The sequence below is a fragment of the Lasioglossum baleicum genome, chromosome 2, assembly GCF_051020765.1.
Source record: "Lasioglossum baleicum chromosome 2, iyLasBale1, whole genome shotgun sequence".
Taxonomy (NCBI): domain Eukaryota; kingdom Metazoa; phylum Arthropoda; class Insecta; order Hymenoptera; family Halictidae; genus Lasioglossum; species Lasioglossum baleicum.
The window spans coordinates 10,314,124-10,336,884 of record NC_134930.1 but is presented as its reverse complement, the minus strand read 5'-3'; the positions used below and the strand labels follow the sequence as shown (position 1 = coordinate 10,336,884).

Genomic DNA, 22,761 nt, shown 5'->3' with positions numbered 1-22,761 from the left:
ATAAAATGTCACCCTGTAAAAGTAACAAGCCGGAAATGTTTTTAGGAGGTGCAGAGGTTTCAAACTGGCACTAAAACAGCATAAGATAATACAATTTCTACTCGTTCATATTCTGTAACTGACCTATAAAACGTTCTTTTCTACACTTCCTGTCGTAAAAATAACTATCGCTTTTATACGAGCAAACATCGCAGGGCGCAACAATTAAAATCCTGAGTCAATAAAACCGAAGTGAAATATCAATAAAATAAATATTGGCCGATGCAATGAATTTCAGACACTTCCGAGTAAAATTGGAAACGAGAAAGCAAACGAAAAGCCAATTAATTGTAAGATACTGTCAGATCAGTTTCGAATTTCAGTAGAATTGTCTGTATCGAGTACGGTATTATATTCGGTCGATATTGCCTCCGATCTCTCATTATTCGTCGGATATCATTCAACTCTCCCCCGTTCGCGATTCCCAGGGTAAATTACATTGATAACAAACAGCTCGGTATCATGCCGTAATTCTCAAGAACCCAGGAACGGATGGAAGAGACAAATGTGGCTCATACACCGATTCTCGACACAGTAACACAACTGTAAATAGGTGGGAGTCAAACAAGAGGAACACGGGTATTTAGGCATGACTATAGTGTTTACGCACTGCCACTGTCGATATACAGGGTGGAGTCCTCGCACGAGAACATCCGAATAGTTGTGTCGTTTATTGTCGTATGAACAAGTACTTTTACACAAAGTTATTGTATTAGGTTGTCCGAAAAGTTTCTTTCGGAATGTAGTTCTTTAACATTGCTAAATAAATGTAAGGAAGTTTACTTCCTTAAGAGTAGTTCGAATACTCCCGCGCTCACATGCGGGCCGATAAGGTAGCGAGCTGGTAATACAGAGTAAACAGGAGATAGTAAACAGGAGAGAGAACAGACACGGTAATAGAAGTGATTGTGAAATTGTTATAGAATCGATAAAGTGATCTAATAAGATTGAGAATAAACATTGGATGTAGTTTCTTTGTTATTTCAGGTTTGTAAATAATTGTAATTGTTAGGTGATTAGTGAATGGTCAATAAATGATAAAACTCTTTGTTATTTCAGAGCAACAATTCGGGTTTATTCCTTTACATCCTGTAGTGCTGTCGTAAAAACGAACACACATTATATAAATAGAGACAATGCGATAATCTTTATGTTAATGTTTTAGTACTTCCAATCATGAATTTGCATTATGTGCACGAATCGAAAACCAACTTTTGGGACAACCTAATATATATATATATATATATATATATATATTATATTTAGCAATATTAAAGGAACACATTCCGAAAGAAACCGTTGTAGCATGAATAGAGAGAAAATGTTTTTTTCAAATGAAGTGGATACAAGAAAATAAAGTTGTATGAATGGAACTTCGCCATTTCTGGAAAATGAAATGAATGTTTCTATTTTGTGAACAAATTGCCATAAAGATTCTGCTGGAAATAGCACAGGCGTATAAATCTTTTTTGTAAGGATTGAAAATTTGTATTCGACTAAAAGCGTGTTAGTGGAGAAAGAATTGCCGAGCCTGGAACCCCATAAAAGCTGACCCTGATAGAAAACTTCTCTATGAAATTGCATTGGTCTGTCCGGAAGAGATTTTTCGCGTGACCATAAATATCCGAGAGATTCGGATGTTTCGGTTTAGGTACTCCACCCTGTACATGGCTCCATTCTACCACCACTGACTCGGCAAACCCCCGTGAGTAATGCGTCGTAGATAACGAACTGGAATCCCGTCAGAATCCGCATTTACGGTTTCAATATACCGAACAGTCCGCGGCCGTTGATCGTCGGGCGCACGACTCGTGACGCACGCTCCGAGAGCCAGCCAGAAAATGTTGCGTTTCTGCATGGTACTTCCGGCGCTGATTTGCACAGTGTGTTTGATATGCAATTGCACCGCGTGCACACCGGATATTGGACAGCCACTGGACTTGAATCAGGTAATCCGTTATTGTTAATGCGGCACTCGTACGAGCTGCACCGGGTGGGGATAGGATCGAATTCAATTTACACCGCCATTTGCAAGCGTTAGGACGCTCGTGGAGCATCAAGCACATATTTGACGTTTTCAAAGCGCACATGTACCATAACAATTTTCAGATAGTTTCTGCGGGTCCCATGGAAATCATCGACACAAATTTCACCGATTCCAGATTTGACCGACAATAGCTTTGGCCGACAACGCCTTTAACCGACAACGAATTTGATCGACAACGATTTTGACCGACAACAAATTTGATCCACAACGACTTGAGACACAGTATGATAATATTGTATGATAATACACATGATAATACATACCGTGGTCGTCTTAAATTGTTGTGAATCAAAAATTCGTTATCGGTCAAAATCGTTGGATGTTAAAGGCGTTGTCGGCCAAAACTATTGTCGGTCAAATCTGGAGTCGGTGAAAACCGTGTCGGGGAAATTTGTGTCGGTGATTTCCATGGGACCCGTTTCGGCACCCTCAGGAATGTTTGTTTAAGGCGGTAGACTCGTTTCCAGAATTGCAAGTGTGCGGGATGCGCGTTCTCATTTCTCGATAATACAAAGATGGAATTTTTCAGTAGTCAAAAGCTAGACAAAAGATCAATCTAGGCCGCGATCGCCCTTGAAAGTCCTATTTCTACGTTGATGAGGCGTAGTTTGCATTATTCGTCAGTATTGGCTGCTATGAAAATAGCTGCAGCAGTTGTATGCTTCCGAATAATGCCAATTACGCCTCGTAAACAAAGAATAGGACTTCTGAGAGCGATGGCGCCGTAGATCGATCTTTTATCTAGCGTTTGTGACTACTGAAAAATCCTATTTTTTCATTATCGAGAAATGAGAACGCGCTTCCCGCACCCTTGCAATCCTGGAAAACGGTTCTACTCCCTTAATCTGTAAAAAGTGGACGATTTTGACGATTGTATAACAATAATAAATGTATATTTTTTAATTTTTTAAGTATAGTTTTAAAAGTACTCCATCTAGCCTTTTAATTATAAAGGTCATTCGTTAGTGAGCAAAATTGAAGTCGAATTGAAATGAAAAGTGTATTGTTCCCTTCAGTTGATTCATCAAGGGTCACTCAGGAGACTGAAAAAACCAATTTTTTGTCTAATTTTTTCTCGGAAACTGTAGAACTTTATTCCGAAAATGTTTTCGCCAGTAAAAATGTATATTTTAAACAGTACCTCCTAATTTTTTCGTTTATAAGTGTTGAGGAATTACGAAGTTATGGCCGACCTTTCTTCTGAGGGAGTATCATATCAGTACCTTTTCGGATCAGCGTTTTGAAATACGAAATTTCCATTCAGCATCAAGTCCTTGAATTACGTTCACGCGAGAATTATGTTCGCGTGATCATGTGGAAGAATCATTCATTCGGATCGCGATAACCTGAAACGTATAATGCCATCGGTTACACAATATCAATGAGCCTGACGCAGCTATACGGACACACGTAAATTCGGTGAAGTGTCGGTTAGACGGGTCGTGGTTTGCACGCTTGCACCAAAACCTGTCAATATTGGATCACTACAGTTGTACACATTAATTTTCAAACCTTGCGTGCACACGCATGATGCTCATTCGAATTTATGCGTGCCAATTGTAAGGGGAGGACGTCCTAGAACTTACGCACGGCGGGCGATCTTCATTTATGGCGTGTGCAATGTGGAATCCCGGGAAACGAGCATGTCGATCATTTTACTTTCGTTGTGAATATCTATGTAATTAGTTGACATTCAACAAAATTATCATTTAAGTACACTAATATTCAGACACTCTTAAGAAGACCATAACTTTTTAATAGTGGAATACACGATTTAAAATTTTTGGAAAAGTTAGAACAATTCGTTTGCTACACAACGTGACAAAAATTTTTGATAAAAACTGCAACTTGTCGGAATTGCAGAGAAAATACTGAAAGTTGTATTTTCCAACTTTTTTATGTGGTGTTATATGGAAAATTTAGAAAACACGTTTCGTAGATCTGTATCAATTGAACATATTCTGAAAATTTCATTAAAATCGGTCGACGTTGTAATGAGCTACAAACATTTAAAGATGGTAAAAATTGCAGTTGTTTTCCAATTGCAGTAATTCTAAGGATTCTTACATCTCTCAATGCCCGTTGTTTTTTCCCGCATCAACCGATTTCTATGAAACTTTCACAGTGCATATAATTGACACGATCTACAAAACGTATTTTTAAAAATTTCAATACAGGCCCGCATAAAAAAGTTGTAAAATGCAACTTTTAGTATTTTCTTCACAATTCGGACCAAATACAATTATTGAAAAAATTTCTTTTCACACCCTGTAGTAAACTAATTGCTCTAGTTTCCCAAAAAAGTTCAAATCGCATAGTCCAATATTAACGAAGTTATGTTGTGGCAATTAAACTGACTGAATAGCATTCGGGATATCGAAAGTAAATTTTTAAAAATTAATAATCATAGCAGTGAGCGGTTCCAAGTTTCGTCAATTATACAGCTGTAAAAATCGTCCGTTGTCCGACGGTTAAAATTAATCTGTATAAAGATTCTCGGTCTACTCAATATCTATAATCTTGTAAACATTAAAAATATAACGAAAAGGCTGATACAAAAAGAATTGAGCCTCAATACTACATGTAAAGCGTTAATTAGCTAAATTGTTATTATTTTTCTCAAATAGACGACCCATTACCCTAGAATTATGCTCTAATGTTTATCATTTCGCATGCTTATCATTTCTGACCTTCACAGAAGTCATTCGTCCGACTTATCCTTCGTTTGACCATTTCAGTTCTCAGGAAAATGGTTCTTCGTGGCTGGTACTCCGATAAACGAAAGTTTGAGCAGATGCGGACAGTTTTTAGTGAGAAGCAAATCCATCAATACATTCAATATAAAATACACGGCGCTTAGTCATAGAAACAGTATTCCCGTTACCTTTAATGTGGAAGGAATAGTCAGAGGGAACAAAATCATCGGCATTTGGCAACTAGAAGGATCGAGGAAGAAGTTGGGTAAGTGCGCGAATAAAATATTTAGTAAAATCTTAATCCAGAAAACATTAATATACAGGGATAGTCACCTAACGTTTGTATCTCAAATATCTTTATTGTTTTCAAAGATACGTTTAACATCTTCAGGATAAAGTTGAATGGTAAAATGAGGCTAACACGACGCCAAAAAAAATGGTTGTTTTCATGTCAGTCTTTTTAAAGATATTAAGGTCACCTTCATTTTTTAAAAACTACAATGATAGTCCGTTTCATTACGAATTCAACGACTATAATTGTTGAAGGTCCTTTTTAATTAGTTTAAATTCGCTGAAATCTAATATAAAATTTATCCATTGTTCCAACACGTTTGCAGAGAACTTCTGCCCTTTACTTCGGTCGCGAAAACTCGCAAGACTGCGGTTTTATCGCGAATTTGACCTTTCGCAAATTCAGTCTCTTTGATTAGCTGCGTCCCGGCCGCAGTACTTTGCACCCGAGCAAACGAGTTTCTAAATAAAGCGCGTTACATAAAGCGAGACCTTCGAGAACCTTGGCACGGAAATCAATAAAACTAATATTTTCACTGTCACGTTATCGCCGCCGTCGCCGCTGTCGCCGCCGTTCCGTGTAGTAGTAGGTGAAAAGTGTTTGCGCCGGTGGAAGTTCGGCCACAGAATCTACAACGGTGATCAATGGCCTCTCTTCCTCGGAAAGGGACAGTTTCCGGATCCGGCCCCGGGTCAACAATCGGGAGTTCTCCCGTTAACTTTCGAATTTTATTATATTCCCAGGACCTTTCAGGCACGTCATAGTGCACGGGGACTACGGTGCCTTCCTCGCCATGGTTGTTTGCTCAGAGAGCACCACGCCTCGCCACCAGGGATACAAGTTCTCCATGATTTGGTCTCGGGAGAGGAGCCTTCCCCCCTCGATTCTGAAGGAGCTTAAGTCCAAACTGGGAGCGTACATTAATCAAGGGGAAATTCGCATGGTGGATCATGGAAACTGCTAAACAAACCATAAACTTCCATGCTAGACCGAGTCTTGCGAGGGCCTATCAGTTCCTTGCGTCGAGCTCGCGCACCAGACCGAATTATTAACGATAGACATCGGACCTTTATGCACAATAAAAATTGTCTGCGTTAGTTTCAAGGTACAAGAGCCCACGTAACCATTTATTCCTTTTGTTATCGATGGAAGGACGAATTCAGCGACCTATAATACGATGACCTTTGACTCGACCATGAAAGATCCTTTGAAAATACTCAAGGTCACCTCGATGTCTCGGAAAAAATATGATATAAAAAATGAAATTGTACTCGTTCGATACGCCCCACAAAATGCTACACAATTCATTAAAAAGTTTTTCGATACAGTGAATAAATACCGAGTTATTTCATATTGTAGTCCTTAGTGACTACTCACCCTGTATACTTTGGCTAAATAGGTATCGTACGATAAATATAAAAGGTACAGTGTAACGAATACACGAGAACACAGAGGAAGTAGCAACGCCCTTGTAATCATTTTAAAAAAAAACCGCAATTGTGCGGAGCATCTATGAGAACCACCCTCGCGGAATGAATCATTCAAGGAGGGTGACGCAGAACTTACTCGTTGAGCTCATGAAATATTCGAGCAACAACCAACTGAGCCGAAAGCATCAACACCTGCGGTCGGAATGGAATCTTGGAGAGCTCGGCTGTATTGTTAAGCATGGAATTTCTTATGCAGGCTGGGTCGCTCGTTATAGTTATAGGTTGCGTTATAGTGAACTATTCACTGGTGTGGTTACGGTAATTATAATAATTTTGTTAAGCTTTTGTGTATACATTTACATGAAGAATTCTGTTTATCACAAGTGGTATTTTGAAATGATCAATTAGGTACTTTAATTATATAATAAATAGTAATTATATAATAAGTAGACTGCGGATTTTATGCACTTATGACAAAAATGGGTGGATGTAATTTAAAAACAGTAAACATATTAAAACAATTTAAGAACGTACATATGTTATTTGCAGTTTATTAAAATCGTCGAAAATAGAAAGAATTTTTTATTTGGTTTCAGTGTCTTTTAATTGACGAAGGAAATTTTTATTTTGCATAAGGATCCGCAGTCTAATAAGAAGGTACTATTGTGTAGTTCATTGTATGCGAACATCTTATTCTAAAAAGGGGATAGGTTCTGCCATTTCCCCAGCTTAATTTATCGCAAAAAAGAAACAGTTTGCTGGCTCCATTCGTAAATAATAAAGCAACTTGCAGAATCCACAGCTGTCGCGAGAGCAACGGGAATTGCAACAAATTTCCAGTGGGGGCGTAAGGATTAAGTCGCCCATTAAATAAACTTCGCCACAGAGCCCGCGGACCATGCGAAAAAACTAACCTAACAGAGCGTAAACAGTGTAAACGACGACGCGACTGTTCCACAGGCGTTCCAGCGGCAACTTTGAAATATATCTGGCTATTACGCGCACTCTGCTCGGTCCGTTAATTGAAGGTGATTACAACTATCGCGGCGAACTACGAGCATCGACGCGTTAACTCGACGTGAAATATTGGCTGCAGGATCGTCGGAATTTTCGGGCGATCGCGGAGAGTTCTAAAATGTTCGCAACGAAACGGTGTACCAAACTTCGTCGGCGTTATTCAACTATTTTCAAACATTGCTAACCCCTTACTCCTCTTTGCACTTCTATTCGTTCGTCCCTCTTTTCCACCGTCGATGCGAGAAGGATGCAGAGAGAGAGAGGAGAGAGAGGAGAGTGCTGCAGATTTTCGGCCGACAAACCCCCATAAATCCTGCGTATCACAATGACCGTGTCCGTAATAAATATTGCACACAAACACCTAATGGGGAATGCCATTTCGCCTCGTGGTGTTCGATGATATTGTTTATGGAGACTACCTACGGGAACACGATATAATGGAAATTCCGGCGTCCGGCCGACTATTTATGGGACACCGTCATGTGGTACCCATTGCCGTTGCGCTAGCCCCTACAGTTTCTCGTGGTATATAGGCCACGTGACCGTCCCATGGGGACAACTACCACCCTACCTCACTTTCTCATCCCATAGCCTCTTTTCCCGACGTTTTCTAACGTTTACCCTACGTCCTACACCCACGGAATCCTCGTTGACTTCATAATCACACACACACATACACACCGACAAACAATACCAAAACTATTTTCATGAATATTCAAACTAGCGTACTTCACATATTTTTCACCAAAGAATTCCAACGAATAAAAATTTGATTAAATCTCGATATTGGCCTCGCCGATGAAACATTTTCATAAATATTCAGACCGTGAATCTTCATGCTTCATTGTACAAGAACAAAAATTGGACAACATTCTTTCTTCTTCGATATTGGATTTAACGATGAAAGGTATGGCGTATTTCATTAAAAGTTGCATTTTTAAAGACGATATCAGGTAATGCGAAATTCCTGCTTTGTATTTTTGCAAGAGATAAAATGTAGACGAGAAATTTTAATCCTCATAGTTTTTTTTTTATTTTGTGCTGTTGTATTGTTTTCAGCTCTATGAAGCTATTTAAGAAGAATAATGAACCCCTGTGTAGCTCTTGTATGTTGTAATCAATACAGAAAATTTTTATTTTGCATACAAACCTGCAGTCTTCAGACTACATGGTCTTCCATTGAGAAATGTTATTTTAACCATTGAATAATACCATATTCATTTTTCTCTCTAAAATTCCATAAAAATTTACTAAAATAGTTTTAAATCTTTACCTACCTATTAGGAAGCCTATTAATAGAGTTTTCGATAATTGTGCTGTGCGAAAAAGAAGCTTGGAAATCCCCTCAAGTTAAAAGTCTGCTCTATCGCGCGACATAGTTCGATTTTACGGCTTGTGAAGGACTTTGTCTTGATCGAACAGAAGATTTGCGGGGGCGATCTAGGTTGATCAGAAGAAGTGACCGATCCGACTGAAGGATCAATGAATGTGACAACTCCGGTGTTTGGAGGACCAGAGATGCGAAGGATCCGGTTTAGGAATACCAGAATTGCACGTGAAAGATTGGAAGATTTGAAGAGTGCGAGACAGGATCGCTGGATGACCTTGAATGCAAGAATTGAAAGGAGCTAAGAAGTTGACGAAACGGAAGGATTTGAAATGCAAAGAAGTGAACTGTATAAAAGATGGTAAAAGCAAGAAGACTCGGATCTACAATAATTTAATGTATAGTCACTATCTCACAAAGATGATCGTCGTTGTATAGAACTATGTAATTTACAGAGATGTGGAAAATAAACTGACTTGAACTGAATCTGAATAGAGGTGAACGGAAAGAATCACTTTGATAACGCTTGTACTTGATGGTTGTCGCTTTAAATCGAGAGAGCGAGAGACGACGGTTGTCTCTCTCTTTTATTGGCTCGATCCTTCTGAAGTAAACTGTTTAGAGTATCTATCTCATCTTACTAGCTCTGAGTGGGTTACCCTGCTCTCTCTCTAGGCCCTAAAATCCGTTCTCTCCGGGTTAGTATGGATTACAGAAACCTTCACAATGTATTAATATTGCGTATCACTGTACTCGGGAAAGTCTATAGAATCTTTTGCTGTAAAGAACAATTCAAAATCTTCTATAATAACATCACAATATTTGTTTAAAGTTGAAAAATTGGTCTTTTTTCCAAAATCAAATTTCTCAAGAAATAAGGATAACTTAAGGACAGATTCGGAATATAAGTGTAAAAAACTGTAAGAATCGCATAGTGAAAATTGAAACGTTGAAATTTGTTGGACAGTGTTATAAAAGATGCTATTTTTTTACAATTTTATCAACCACGATAACTCTAATCTTCACAAATAAAAAACAGCGCGAAATTTAAAATGACACCTCTTAATTGAAAGACCATTTACAATAAGTTCTTACAATTTTCTTGCTACATCCAATAAAAATTCGAATTCTATGTACAGAAAATCATTCCGTATCTGGTGTCGATCTTCGAAAATTAGTTTCCAGGACGAATTGCGTAATCATCGTCAATAATCACTATCGATCCCTACAATAAATCCAGCTAGCACCAACGTCATTGACAGTTGCATCACCCCATCAGACAAACAACGTCCTTCCGCGGATAAAACGGGCTTCTTATTTCATTGCTTGAAGAATATTTTTTGCCGCGCGGCAAGACAACGTTTTATAATTAAGTTGAGACTAAGACTTAACTATGGAACATTCGATGTGACGTCACTCGACCATTCACTATGCTATTAATGGCGTTGCCGGCTCGTACGGTATAGGCACAGCCGGCTTGCTTATACATATACGCTCGATAGATTGTATGTGTATACAGTACACGTGACCGCTCCACGGGGACACCCATTAAACCGACCCCACGGATCATGATGTCCCATGAACATCACTTGAGGGTCTCCGGATTGTCACGTTCACAAAGGAGGCACAGGTGCCGGCGACCGGTGATTTTAAGAGACGCCATGGGCCGCTTAACTTTGTCTGAACGTCGCCGAATTTACTATTAGTCTAATTAATTCAACCGCGGTCAGACGCTGAACCTTCGTATCATTTCCGAGTAAAATTTTTAACCAAAAATATTCATCTCCGAACTTATAGTTTTCGTTTTTACGCATCACTGCATAGAGGGCGTATGCCATATTAACAGAGTGGGCAATATTTTTATTTGAATAAAAATTTCGAATAAAGTGGGTTTTTTTCAAGTGGATTTCAAACATGCATATTAATACAGAGAGTGATTCGCTTATTATGAACACTTCGAAACTACTACTTACTTGAAATTTGATTTACTGTTTAATACTTATTAAACTGGGTTTAATAGGATTTTTTAGGATCATATTGGAAGATACATATGAAAAGATGAATGGATGATGATATAATTCAGCCTGTGTAAAGAACGTGCGGCTTCCAAAGGCCAAATAGTGTAAATAGTAATGCAATAAGCAGGATGCGTAAGATACAGTTTGTACATGTAAAGTACCGCCTCATAGTAACAAATTAAGTTAATGGAAGTCATAGTTAGACGCTTCAGCAACGTGCATCCAGTTACTACATGTGTTCCTTAGGGGTGTGTAAAACGAGCACATTATTCTCTCTATCAAGTCTCTGTGGAGACGTGACAAACGTGAATATACTATGGGAATCATTAGAACGTTGTGCATTAGCAATTTTACGCATTTGTAATATTAGATCGCAAACTGGATTCCCGCAGACTGAACGTGTAAATATTTCCAACAACATTCAACCTTAAACGAACAAAAATTTAGAAAAATTTAGAAGTCAATTACATATTAGGTTTCCCACAGGGCACTATAGTCCCAATCGAGGAATTAGCTGTTCATACCAATTTTAGCATTGTTTCAAGATTTAAAACTATAAAAAAGTACATCATTGGATTCGTCTTGATGTCAACTATAACATTATTAAGTAAAAAATATATAGTGACAATTAAAAAATCGAGGTGACAAATATATGTATTAGTTAATAAAAAAAATTTTCTTCCTGTTTTTATATTAAAGTTTACGGAAGAGTGATTACAGATTAATTTTTATTCGAAACATTTTCTTGTCAGAGCACCGGAAATGCCTGAAAAATTACGATAACATGTGAATAATAAATGACATTGATTTTTGACATTGATATTTAAATAAATGGCAATACTTGAAATCTGTCTTCACAGGTAAATTCGTTATAAAAAGACACAACTTTACCATTTGAACCATTCCTCTATCTATAGTAGTGTCCAAGATATTCGTGGAAAATGTTTCTTACTCTCAACTTTCAGATTTTTACCTTAGCTATTCAGGCTTTGAAATTAGTACATAAAATAATGCGTTTTCTTAGCAAATGAACAGCCAATTCTTCGAAGAGCCACTATGCAGCGTGTTAAATCTTGTCGCAGAACTTCATTATTAACATTAAAGTACCGTATACATACATACAGGAAATGAGGGACTAATTTGGAAGTGAAAAAAAAATCAGATAAAGCAGCAAGCATGGTTCGCGATAAAGTCTCTATGGAATTCGCCAAGGGATGACGACATTGCACATCGCGTCGGTGTCATCGCGATTCTTCGTGGCAAGAAGCACACAGAATGACTAAACGTGTCGAGGTCAGGTCGTGACGCGCCAAAAACATTTTCCACTTCAGTACATTGCTACACTAACAATGAAAACAGTCTCCACCGGCCTTGGAAGATCGGACTGTTCCACCGGTCTCCTAAAGAATAAACTTACAGAAATAATACACGTGTTTGGCTCGGCCATTGAAAACATTTCTATAAAGACAATATTATTCATTTTCACGATAAAGTTGAAACCCTTCCGAGCTACGACAACAGACCTTTATTATTACAGTGTTACAGACACATCGATGTACTTCCGAAATTCTCTGAATAAGAAAATGGCTCGCTATGTTACAAGGATCAGAATAGTAAGAATGATGTTTAATAATAAGTGCTCCATTAAGTAATATAGGTTTTCTAGATTCTAAGAACTAGATTCTAATTACTAGACTGCGGATCTTTATGCAAGATAAAAATTGTCTGCATCTCGATTGCAAGAAATAGCAACCAAATTGAATGCTATTTCTTCCCTTAATGATTTTAATAGAGAAGAAATTATATATTGGCATCTTCAATTTTCTAAATTTTCTAACGATTTTCGAATTTCGTCTTCTCAATTTTGCTATAAATGCATAAAGATCCGCAGTCTACTTATTAATCTGTGATGCTTAATGTTTATTAGACTGCGGAGTTTTATGCAAAATAAATGTTGTCTACATTAATTTCAAGATACATGGGATACGTAGACATTTATTTCGTTTAAAATAAGGCAACAGTATTATTGTTTTAAATTCCATCTATTCCGTTTTGTCATAAATGCACAAAAAATTATACATTAGAAGCATGAAGGAAAAATTGTATGTTACCGAGAACAATGAAAATTTTCAAGCTTTCTCAGACAGAAATGGAGAATATGAATTTTGTTGGTCCGATAAACAACTAAAAATCTGTACAGAATGCGTAGGATGGCGGTAAGAGCACTCACACGCTTAAATGTCAAAAGGTATTCTCATAAATATAGTCGGAGAAAAAGTGTGACCGTAACTACACTGAATCTAGAAAGTACAACAGATTTTTCCGTAAACTTTAATACTATTTAGCAACTGGATATTAAAATGTGATACTTGCAATCTAATTGACCAGAACAAATGAAAATGTCAAAGTGACCGTGTTCCTTCTGCTGTGTTAATATCCAATAACTTATCCCGTAAAATTCGATAACCTGAATTATCAGAGAATTTATGTGATATGATCAAAGTGGAGAAAATAGACAGGGCCAAACGGATGGAAGCCAAATTAATTTGCAAGAGAGCTTCGAATGTTCTCAAGTATCGGTGCCAGAGCCACGTGAACTCTTTTCTGTCAATGGCGGCGGCCCTTCTTTCGCGTGCGCCAATAATCTCGTCAAAGAAAGGAGGTCCTCGAGTATAACGGACTTATATCGCGGGGTACATGGTTCTATGTGGTACATACTGGCCCTTCCGAGGGCACGGTGAATCACCGAGGTTCGAATCTTAGAAGGCTTTCGCGGATTAGCACCGGATCGACGCGACGTCCTTTTACCTTTTTGCGAGAAAGTGCCATTTCGAATCTTAGGAGTCGGCGCTAAATCGACTAAATACATCGAATGTCAAAGCACAGTATTTATTTGTTAAATTTGTTCAATAAAGCAATTTAAGGAACTTCAGAAATAAAGTACCAGTTTAAGAAAAAAGATGTATCAGCTTCTGTTACATTTAGTTTAAATAAAATATTGTATTAAATATACTGATTTCGGTTAAACGTTCTACTAAATTTAATTTAGATTAATTATTGTGTTAAATTTTGTACTGATTTGGGTTAAACGTTATCCTAAATTTAATTCTGGTGAAACGTTTTAATGTAATTCTGAGATTTTTATTAAATTAAAAATATACTACATGTATATTCTAAAATGTTTAAAAAAATAAATAAAATCGTTTGCAATGCATCAAAGAGTCCACTCACAGTAGAAAAGCATCGGCCGACTCGTGCTCGTTTTGAAATTGAAAAATAGTAATTAAGAGCTATCAAAGTTGAATCGACTTGTTGCTCGCGCGATATTCAAAGGCTGCAGGATAACGATGTCAATTGATCAGGATTTTTCCGATAAGTCCTCGGGGCAGGGATAAACTGGCATCATTAATTTCGTGATTCTAGGATTCTATTTTTGCGATCGAAGGGTGATATAGGAGCGTGTACAGAGGAGATAAGGGTGCGCCCACCAATGACGGAATATCGCTTGCTGCAGTTCGCCATTCGCTTCCCTTGCTCGTCTTCCCATGGGATTACGTCCCCTAAGCTACATTTACATATACAGCCGGAGTGCCGCTCGAGCAACTTGGCTGGTAAAAGGAAAGAATTCAATAAAAGGCGAGCGCCCGTCCATTGTCTCAAAGTCCTAAGCCTGATAGTCTGAGATCATGGACTTTAGGTGGCGCGGGAGGGTGGAGCTTGAACGTATACATCTTGCGAGAACCTTCCTCAGGATTGTACCGCTGATGATGAGTCACGAGTTGATTAACTATGCAGGTGGAAGGACCTGCCGTAATATTCCATGTTGTCGTAAAAAAAAAGAATAGTGCCACGTAAAACTGTTATGCAAGAATAAGAAGAAAGAAAAATTCAATTCACGAATATTGGATGCAATTTCCAACATGGAACGTTACGTTTCATTGCACATTTTTCTTTTCACCTAACTCTCCCGGGTATTTTATAAACGTTTTATAACAAGTCCAAGATTTTATTGTAACTTTTCTTGTTTCTATAGGATCACATCGATGTAATCAGCATTTTTGAGCCTTCATTACTTTTGGCCTGGAAAGAACATCACTCATTAATATTTTTTAAACGACATTATTAAATTTTCCTTGTAATCTGTGAGAGAATTACATTATAAGTTCTCGTGTGAAAACCTGATGTGCAATATAGCCGCGAATTATTTTTCGCAATTCAGCTAGATACAGAAATTGACTTTGGAAAGTCTCGTTTTATATTAACAGATACATATGTATATATATATTACTTTAAAAAATTGCTGTTTGAAGCGTCGAAAAATTTTACGCTATTTCTAAAATGTGTTTCGTCATTCGTTTATAGTTGATTGGAACTATTCCTTCATTTCGTGGCAACAATACACGGCTATCGACCGGCCAGACGACGACAGAACGAATCCACACGAAGAAGAAACAATAAAATTTCATCGACTGCCACGCGGGAATGGTACGCCGATACCCCGAAACCGTATTAGGTGCTGTCATGAGCCAATTTTAGTTCGTCAGGGGGGTTGGTCGATTTTAATTTGACTGTCATAGCTTTGATACTCGTATCTGAACGTCTTTCTTTTTATTCGACAGATGGAATGAAAGGGAAAATGTAAGAAGGATTTTCTTGGTCCTCGATTGAATTAAAAAACTTTCACATTTCCATCTCGTGGTAAAGCAATTGCCATTCACCGACTGTATAACCACGAGCTTGAAATCATTAAAATAAAATGTTATTTTATAGAGAAGATTATGGATCTAGAGCAAGATTAGCCCGGTCCATTGGCCCCACAACAATTTTTATTGATATCGTGTGCAAAACAATCCTTTTAGGTTTGAAAATTTCAAGTCGCTAATCCCTCATTTAAGGGTAATATATGTGGGTAAAGATCCCAAGTTTTATGATTTTTTCTCAGTTGTTAATTAAGATATTGATGAAAAAGAAACGAAAATACTCGAACGAGAATACTCTTGCATTTCATATATTTTTTTCACAATTGTGAGCAAATTATGAAGGGTAGAAAAAAATTGTGGGGTTGCAAGCATCCCTTTCAGTAAAACCTACCAAAAAATTCAAGAACAATGTTTTGTTACCTATCCGAAAGTTTCAAGATGAACATAGTTATTTCAAATGACGTCCAACGACGACGTACGACATTTTTGGGACACTCTGTATAATATAAAATGAACTTGCATAATTATAACGTAAAAGTTTTTATCACACACTTAAAATCCATTGATTGAGAAGCAAGACTGATTAGTAGACTGCGGATCTCTATGCATTTATAGTTTCTGAAAATGTGCAAAAAGGGTAGAATATAGAATTCGACAGAATTTAGTGCAATTTTTATTCATTTTAGATCTACAAAGGCTTACCATTTATTATCTTATTTTTAGTTATTATTCATTTATATTTCCTACATAACTCAGACTCTAATAACCCTATATGATCAATAAATAAATATTATCTAACATATTTCACCCCATATTTTTTAATTACAGATATTTTTGGTATACTACTACTGGAAATAAGATTCTATTATTCTTGCAGTTTCTTAAAATTCGTCTACAAAAATTGAAAATTGCATATAAACATCCGCAGTCTACTCTGATTAGCAACTTCTATTATATTAGGTTGGGTCATCCCTTAAGATTGACCCACCAATCCGACCATCTTGAAACTTTGAGATATATTAGATAGATAACAGAACATTGTTCTTGAATTGTTTGGTAGGTGACACTCAAAGGGTTACTTGCAAGCCCCACCCCTCAGAAAATAAATTTTTCTTCTACCCTTCATAATTTGCTCACAATTGTGACAAAAATATATGAAATGCAAGAGGTAAGTTCGAGTATTCTCGTTTCTTTTTTCAGCTGACTATCTTAATTAACAATCGAGAAAGAAAGATAAAGTTTAGGGTGAAAATAATTTATAATTTTCTCAAACAATGTTCCGTAAGAATTTAGAAACAATGTAAAACCTATTTAATGAAAGCCAAATGTAATAATATTGTACTTGCTATATAAACCACACACTTGGTTTAAAGCAATAACTAATAAATAAAGTTTAGGGTTTTTACCCTCATATTATCCTTAAATGCGAGGTCAGCGACTTAAAAGCATTGTTTTGCACATGTATCAATACATGTACATATACAGTCGGTCACGAAAATATTGGGACACTCTTAAAACGACGACAACTTTTTTAATATTGGACCATGCGATTTGAACTTTTTTGGAAAGGAAGAGCAATTATTAAGAATTGTAGAGAAAATACTAAAAGTTGCATTGTACAACATTTTTTTGCGGGCCTATATTGAAATTTTAAAAAATACGTTTTGTAGATCTGTGTCAATTATATGCAGTGTGAAAGTTTCATAGAAATCGGTTGATGCGGGAAAAAATGACAGGCATTGAAAGATGTAAGAATCCTTAGATTTATTGCAGTTACAGGCCGAAAATGGTGAAAAATTGCAATTTTCACCATCTTTAAACGTTTGTAGCTCATTGCAACGTCGACCGATTTTGACAAAATTTCCAGGATATGTTCAATTGACACATATCTACAAAACGTATTTTTTACATTTTCAATATAGGCTCACATAAAAAAGTTGTGAACTGCAACTTTTAGTAGTTTTTCTACAATTCCGATCTATTGCAGTTTCGTCCCAATATTTGTGTATCAATATTTTTGTGACCGACTGTATGTCAATTAAAATTTTTGTGGGGGCCATACTTATTCTTCTAGACCCTTTCTGGCGATAGATCGTCTCGAGAGGCCCAAATAGATTGTGCTTAACAATGGTGCATAATATATACCGTGTAAAACGAGGTTTAAATGGATATAAGAGAATGCTAATAAGCCCGGGCGCTTTACGTGAATAATAAATTACGTAATCATTGTTGTGTGCGCAAGCTTAAAAGAGACGAGTCCTCCTCCACGTTAAAAGCTATCGAAGGAATAATTTAGGTGAGTGAGGTTTTTGCTCCTGGTAAGTACGCTCCTCTCCCGAATCTGCAGGATCATAACAAATGGCTCGAACCTCCCTAATGGAAATAAAGAACGCTGGAGGTGTTGTTGCCTGTTGTTGGAGTAACAGATCGTCCCGGCAGGAGAGCTAAGGATCGATGAAGTTCATACGAGGCTTGAAAGAAGAATGGGTGATCGGGAGAAACGAACGAGAAAAAAAGCCGCGCGAGAAAGGAACGAGAAACGATACAAGATCGAGGAAAACAAGCGAGAGAAAAGCAGAGGCGAGTAAGACGATGGGAAATGTAAGGAGCGAAGTGGAATCACCGGATACGAGCGGAGAGCCAGCTGAAAGAAAAATAGCTGTAGGGGATGTTAAAAGTGCGTGAACCGAAGCACCGTTACCTCTGAGAACTTGCCCTAAATAAATATCCTGCAATATTTTTTCCGCTTGTTTTGTCGCTTACAAATGGCACTTTGTACTGTCAAAATGTACTCGCGTAGTATGACGTCAATCTTAAGACAGCAGTATCTCAATCTTGAGAAATTCGAGAGAGTAGCGACTTTTTTGCTTTTATTAGACCTGATGGGAGCTACAGTTATAAAGTTATAAACATTATATCGTCAAGAACTCGTAAAATTTTATAGAAGTCCTCATAACTGAAGTACTCAATTTTCAAGACTCCTTTACTCATAAGATTCTGCAATTTCTTCGGATACTCAAGATTTTAAGGACTCATCGGACTTATGAGTTTTAGTTCTTGCAGTAGTCTCTCTTGGGTTCTTAGTCTTAGATCCAACACAGTCTCCAACAGAAGAATGGGCTCGAGAGTTTCTTGAACCCAGATGTAATTTTGGTTGAATTCCTAAATTGCTGAATGGTTTCTATCGAGCTTCTTGGATCCAGAATAGTTTTCAGTAGACTACCAGATCACAGCTTCTACCAAGTTTCTTCAACCCAACTACAATAATAGTGGTCTTTGTTACATCTGCAGACTAAAGAACAGTTCCATTGAACTTTGGACTTAATGATGGATTGGAATTCTATTGAACTTGGACCTAAGTTGCAATAGTGGTTAGCCAACCGTTAGAAATTCTCACCTTTTTATGCAGGTGGGCCAACGAAGGGTCAACGCCATCAGTTTTCAGTTTTGTCGATCGTAACGAATTAATAGAAATTAGTTTGTTATCGGCGCACAGGTTCGATCCAAAATCAAAACAAAGCAATTTTGCAAATTAAAAAATTTTTCTCAACGTTTCGATCCAAGTATGGATCATCTTCAAGAGAATTTTGCGTTTGCTATGTCTAAATTGTTTATAAGTGTATAAATTTTCAACTGAATTCCATGAAGGCATGAGCTAAACCCGTTTTAACAGGATATTGTAGGGCAAGGGTTAAGTTTCTTGAATCCAGTAAAATATAATAATGATAACGCACCTAAGACTAAAGTTCTGCGACTATATTTTAAGTATCAGCGTACTTCGAGACTGCTTAGACGACCGTTCGTCGCACACTTGTAAGTAAAAAAAGAAAGAAGGAACGCGCCCCAAGTAAAGCGTTCGTTTAATCCGGACTTATCAGTCGCGTCACGCAAGCTTTCGTGACCGCGTGAGCAGCCTAATGCAAATTCGTCCGCGTGCTGACGCCCATCGCGGTGAAAAGGAAAAAGAACAAAAAAAGAAAAGAACAGAGAAAGAGAAATGTCGTATCGTTCGGATAAAGCCACCCTCAGATCGAAGTCGTCTCTTTCGCCCACGCTAAGCCACGAAATAAAACCTATCTCACGAGCTCGCTTGTTCTTTGTTCGCCGTGGTAGGGGGGAAGAGCTCCTCCAGCCCTTGAAGACGTAAGAAGCCCGCTCCGACGAACGAGCGTCTTGAGATCTTGTAGCGAGAGACGTAACGAACTGGACAAAGTACATTGATTTCGTAGCCCAGACTGTGAAACGGAAAACCGTGGAGTGTCTGAAGGTTTCCAGCACCTGGCACCGAACTGATGATGTACATAGTCTTCTACCTGATTGCTCTTGGCTCTTGTTGCATGCGCTAAATCATTTACCCTACAGAAAGCTCCTCTCCCGAAGAATTTAATCCTTGGAAGTTAGAGAACATTTTTAGCCGGCACACATTCTGTTTTAAGGGGTGCGATCACAGTAATGGGCCCAGAGACCAGTGAATAAAATAATTGTTTGCAGTATGAAACGGTTAATATGATATATAGGGTTGGCAAATAAGTTCGTTCGGTTTTTTAGGCTGGAATAAATCACAAAAACCGAACGAACTTATTTGCCAACCCAATATAAACCTTTACGGGTCTTTATGCATTTATGGCTTCTAAAATTTTTCAAAAAATACTAGAATGTAAAATTTCACAAAATTTAATACGATCTTGATTTATTTCAGATCTACATAATAAAGAGTACTACTATCACTGAAAATAAGATTTTATTTGTTCCCACTTTCACATGAAATTTGCCCGCTAAAATGAAAAATTGCATGGACATCCGCAGTCTAATGATATAAAGTAGTATTGAAGCGCTGTTTACAACGTATCTTAAAATGGCGGAGGCTGCAGGTCCGAATAGCGTGTTGTTCTTATTCAAATGGTTGTTTTAGGAGAAGAAATGTTTTGACGCAAGTGGAGTATAAAAATGAACACGATGTCGTAAGATCCCGGCTAAATCTAGAGGACGCTGGGGATACAAATTGGAAGCTATTTGTGCCTTCTGTTGAGTGACTGTAACGGATGCCGCGTTCTTTCGTACATTCTCTTCCAGGCAAACTGGACAGGCTGAATTGCTCGATTTTTCAGGAAGTCTATTTACCTTCTATTCGCAACTTCGGCCGACCGTACTCAACCCTCTGTGACCTCATCGTGACTGTTCGAAGGGCGGAATTTAATAAAAACGTCAATAAAAGCACGAAACTCAATTCCCTGACATAAAGAAAAAGAAAACTGTGTCATCTTCTTAAAAAAATAAAAAACTTTCGAGACGATTCACGTTGCAGGAATTTTACTAAATCATTTGATATTAATTGAGCGAGTGCCAACTCGGTAATTTCACAAATTCCATTAACCCTCGGATAACGGACGCTTTTTATAGCTGTATAATTGGCAATGCTTAGGATCGTTCACAGCTCTAATTAATAATTAGCCAGCGGATTTTATGCATTTATAAGAAAAATGAGAAGATGTAATTTAAAACATCGAAAACATTAGACAAATTTAAAAATACTTTTATATTATTTTCAAATCTACTGAACATATTAAGAGAGAAAATAAATTTCTATGTCATTCCGATTTGTTGCAATTCAGGTGCAAAATCTTTATTTTGCATAAAGATCCGCTGTCTATTAATAATTATTAAGAATTTACTTTTGATGATATCTCGTGTAGACACATTAGTCTTTCCGATATCCTCAATGAAACAGCTATTCAGTTAGTTTAATTGCCACAAATTGAGTATTTAAATGACAATTTGTATGTTCCCGGTCAAAAATTACTCCGGCACAGTACTCGGAGGATTAAATAAAAGTTCTATATTTAATAAAATAAATATTGAAAAATTCAGATGTATAATATTGACGACGAGTATTTTTTATTTTATATAATTCCATTTACTATTTCTGGGAATTACGCCACTTAAAGGGTTAAATTGTACATTTAGTTCCATAGCAAAATGCTTGGTTATAATATACGTTTATAATTTATTGAGAAAGATTATGAACCTGTCTATGTATTACTTTCGACTCGTTTTACCAATGGAATATTTAAATGTCGTATAAGCGTCAATTGCAAGCTACGAACGTAACTGTCGATAAGGATTTCATGCTAGAATTAACAAGAATAATCTGTTTTATTTTATGATTAATGTATCTTTCCTCGACATTTACGACTTCCTACCAGTACCCACGCCATAAAAATCCGATGGGAATTCAGCTAACCAAGAAAATCGCCCTATGATGACAATGGAACCGCCCTATACCCCGAAATTACGAAAATTCTCGACGTTCAACATTCCAGAATTATTTGTAGTCTCATTAATTTGATTTTGTAAGCCAAGTAAAGTCAAGCGTTAAAAACATTTCATGCGAGCGCGCAGCGTTTTAACCGCACAAGAAGAACAGACCCGTATAAAGTCGCCCCCGCCTTTTTCTTTTTCTCTTTCTGTACTTCGGGACACGAAAAGAGGAATGTAGACCGTGAAATGTAATGAAATTTCTCGTTCCCGGTCGGTCGTTTAAACGGTTCCCGCGACGGGATAAAATAATCGATGAGGAAACAGGAATCCACCGTCGCCAGGCAAGCAAAAAGCTAAAAATCGGAAAACTCTCTATCTATACGATGTGAAACTTAATTTAAACATCCCCGAGATAGTAAAACAATTTTAGGAACGTAGCTATCTACCGGATACAATCATCTTTTTACTGAAGAATGGATTCTATACAGGACCAAACTTCGTTTGAAGATCGCTGAGATAATGAAACATTTTTAGGGACTAAGTTATGTAATACAATCATTTCTTCCTAATTACTGGTTCCTTTACTACCAAAAACTTAATTTAACTTTTATTTCTTCACATAAAATTTATTGTCAGCAGAAACACAAGTACATATATTGATTTCTCTTTTTTTTTAAATACACCAAAGAATATACCAAATTATTAATAAAACCAAATGTTAGGGAATAGGAAGGAATTCAATAATTAGGATACAAGCAGAGTAGGTTAAGGTAGAAATGAGCGAGACAAAGAAAAAGAGTGAGAGAAGGAACGGACCGAATGTGTGAAATAAGGTAGATATGTAAACTTAGGTTAATTAACCAAGTCACATTTCTTAGCTGTAAGGCTGAAATAAAGCAAATACAATGCAATGTTTCTTTTTTTTTTATTATTAATG

General features: G+C 37.2%; 2 protein-coding genes across 3 annotated transcripts in view; one reads left to right on the top strand and one right to left on the bottom strand.

Moving 5' to 3' along the window:
• Positions 1–22,761, bottom strand: part of Hwt (SH2 domain-containing adapter heavyweight) — a 377,169-nt gene that overhangs the window by 125,924 nt on the left and 228,484 nt on the right. The gene's annotated exons all lie outside the window — the stretch shown is intronic.
• LOC143218067 (uncharacterized) lies at positions 1,737–6,126 on the top strand. The gene is made up of 3 exons (XM_076443035.1): positions 1,737–1,988; positions 4,825–5,047; positions 5,818–6,126. The coding sequence occupies exons 1-3, from the start codon at positions 1,881–1,883 to the stop codon at positions 6,036–6,038; spliced, it is 552 nt and encodes a 183-aa protein (XP_076299150.1). The 5' UTR covers positions 1,737–1,880; the 3' UTR covers positions 6,039–6,126.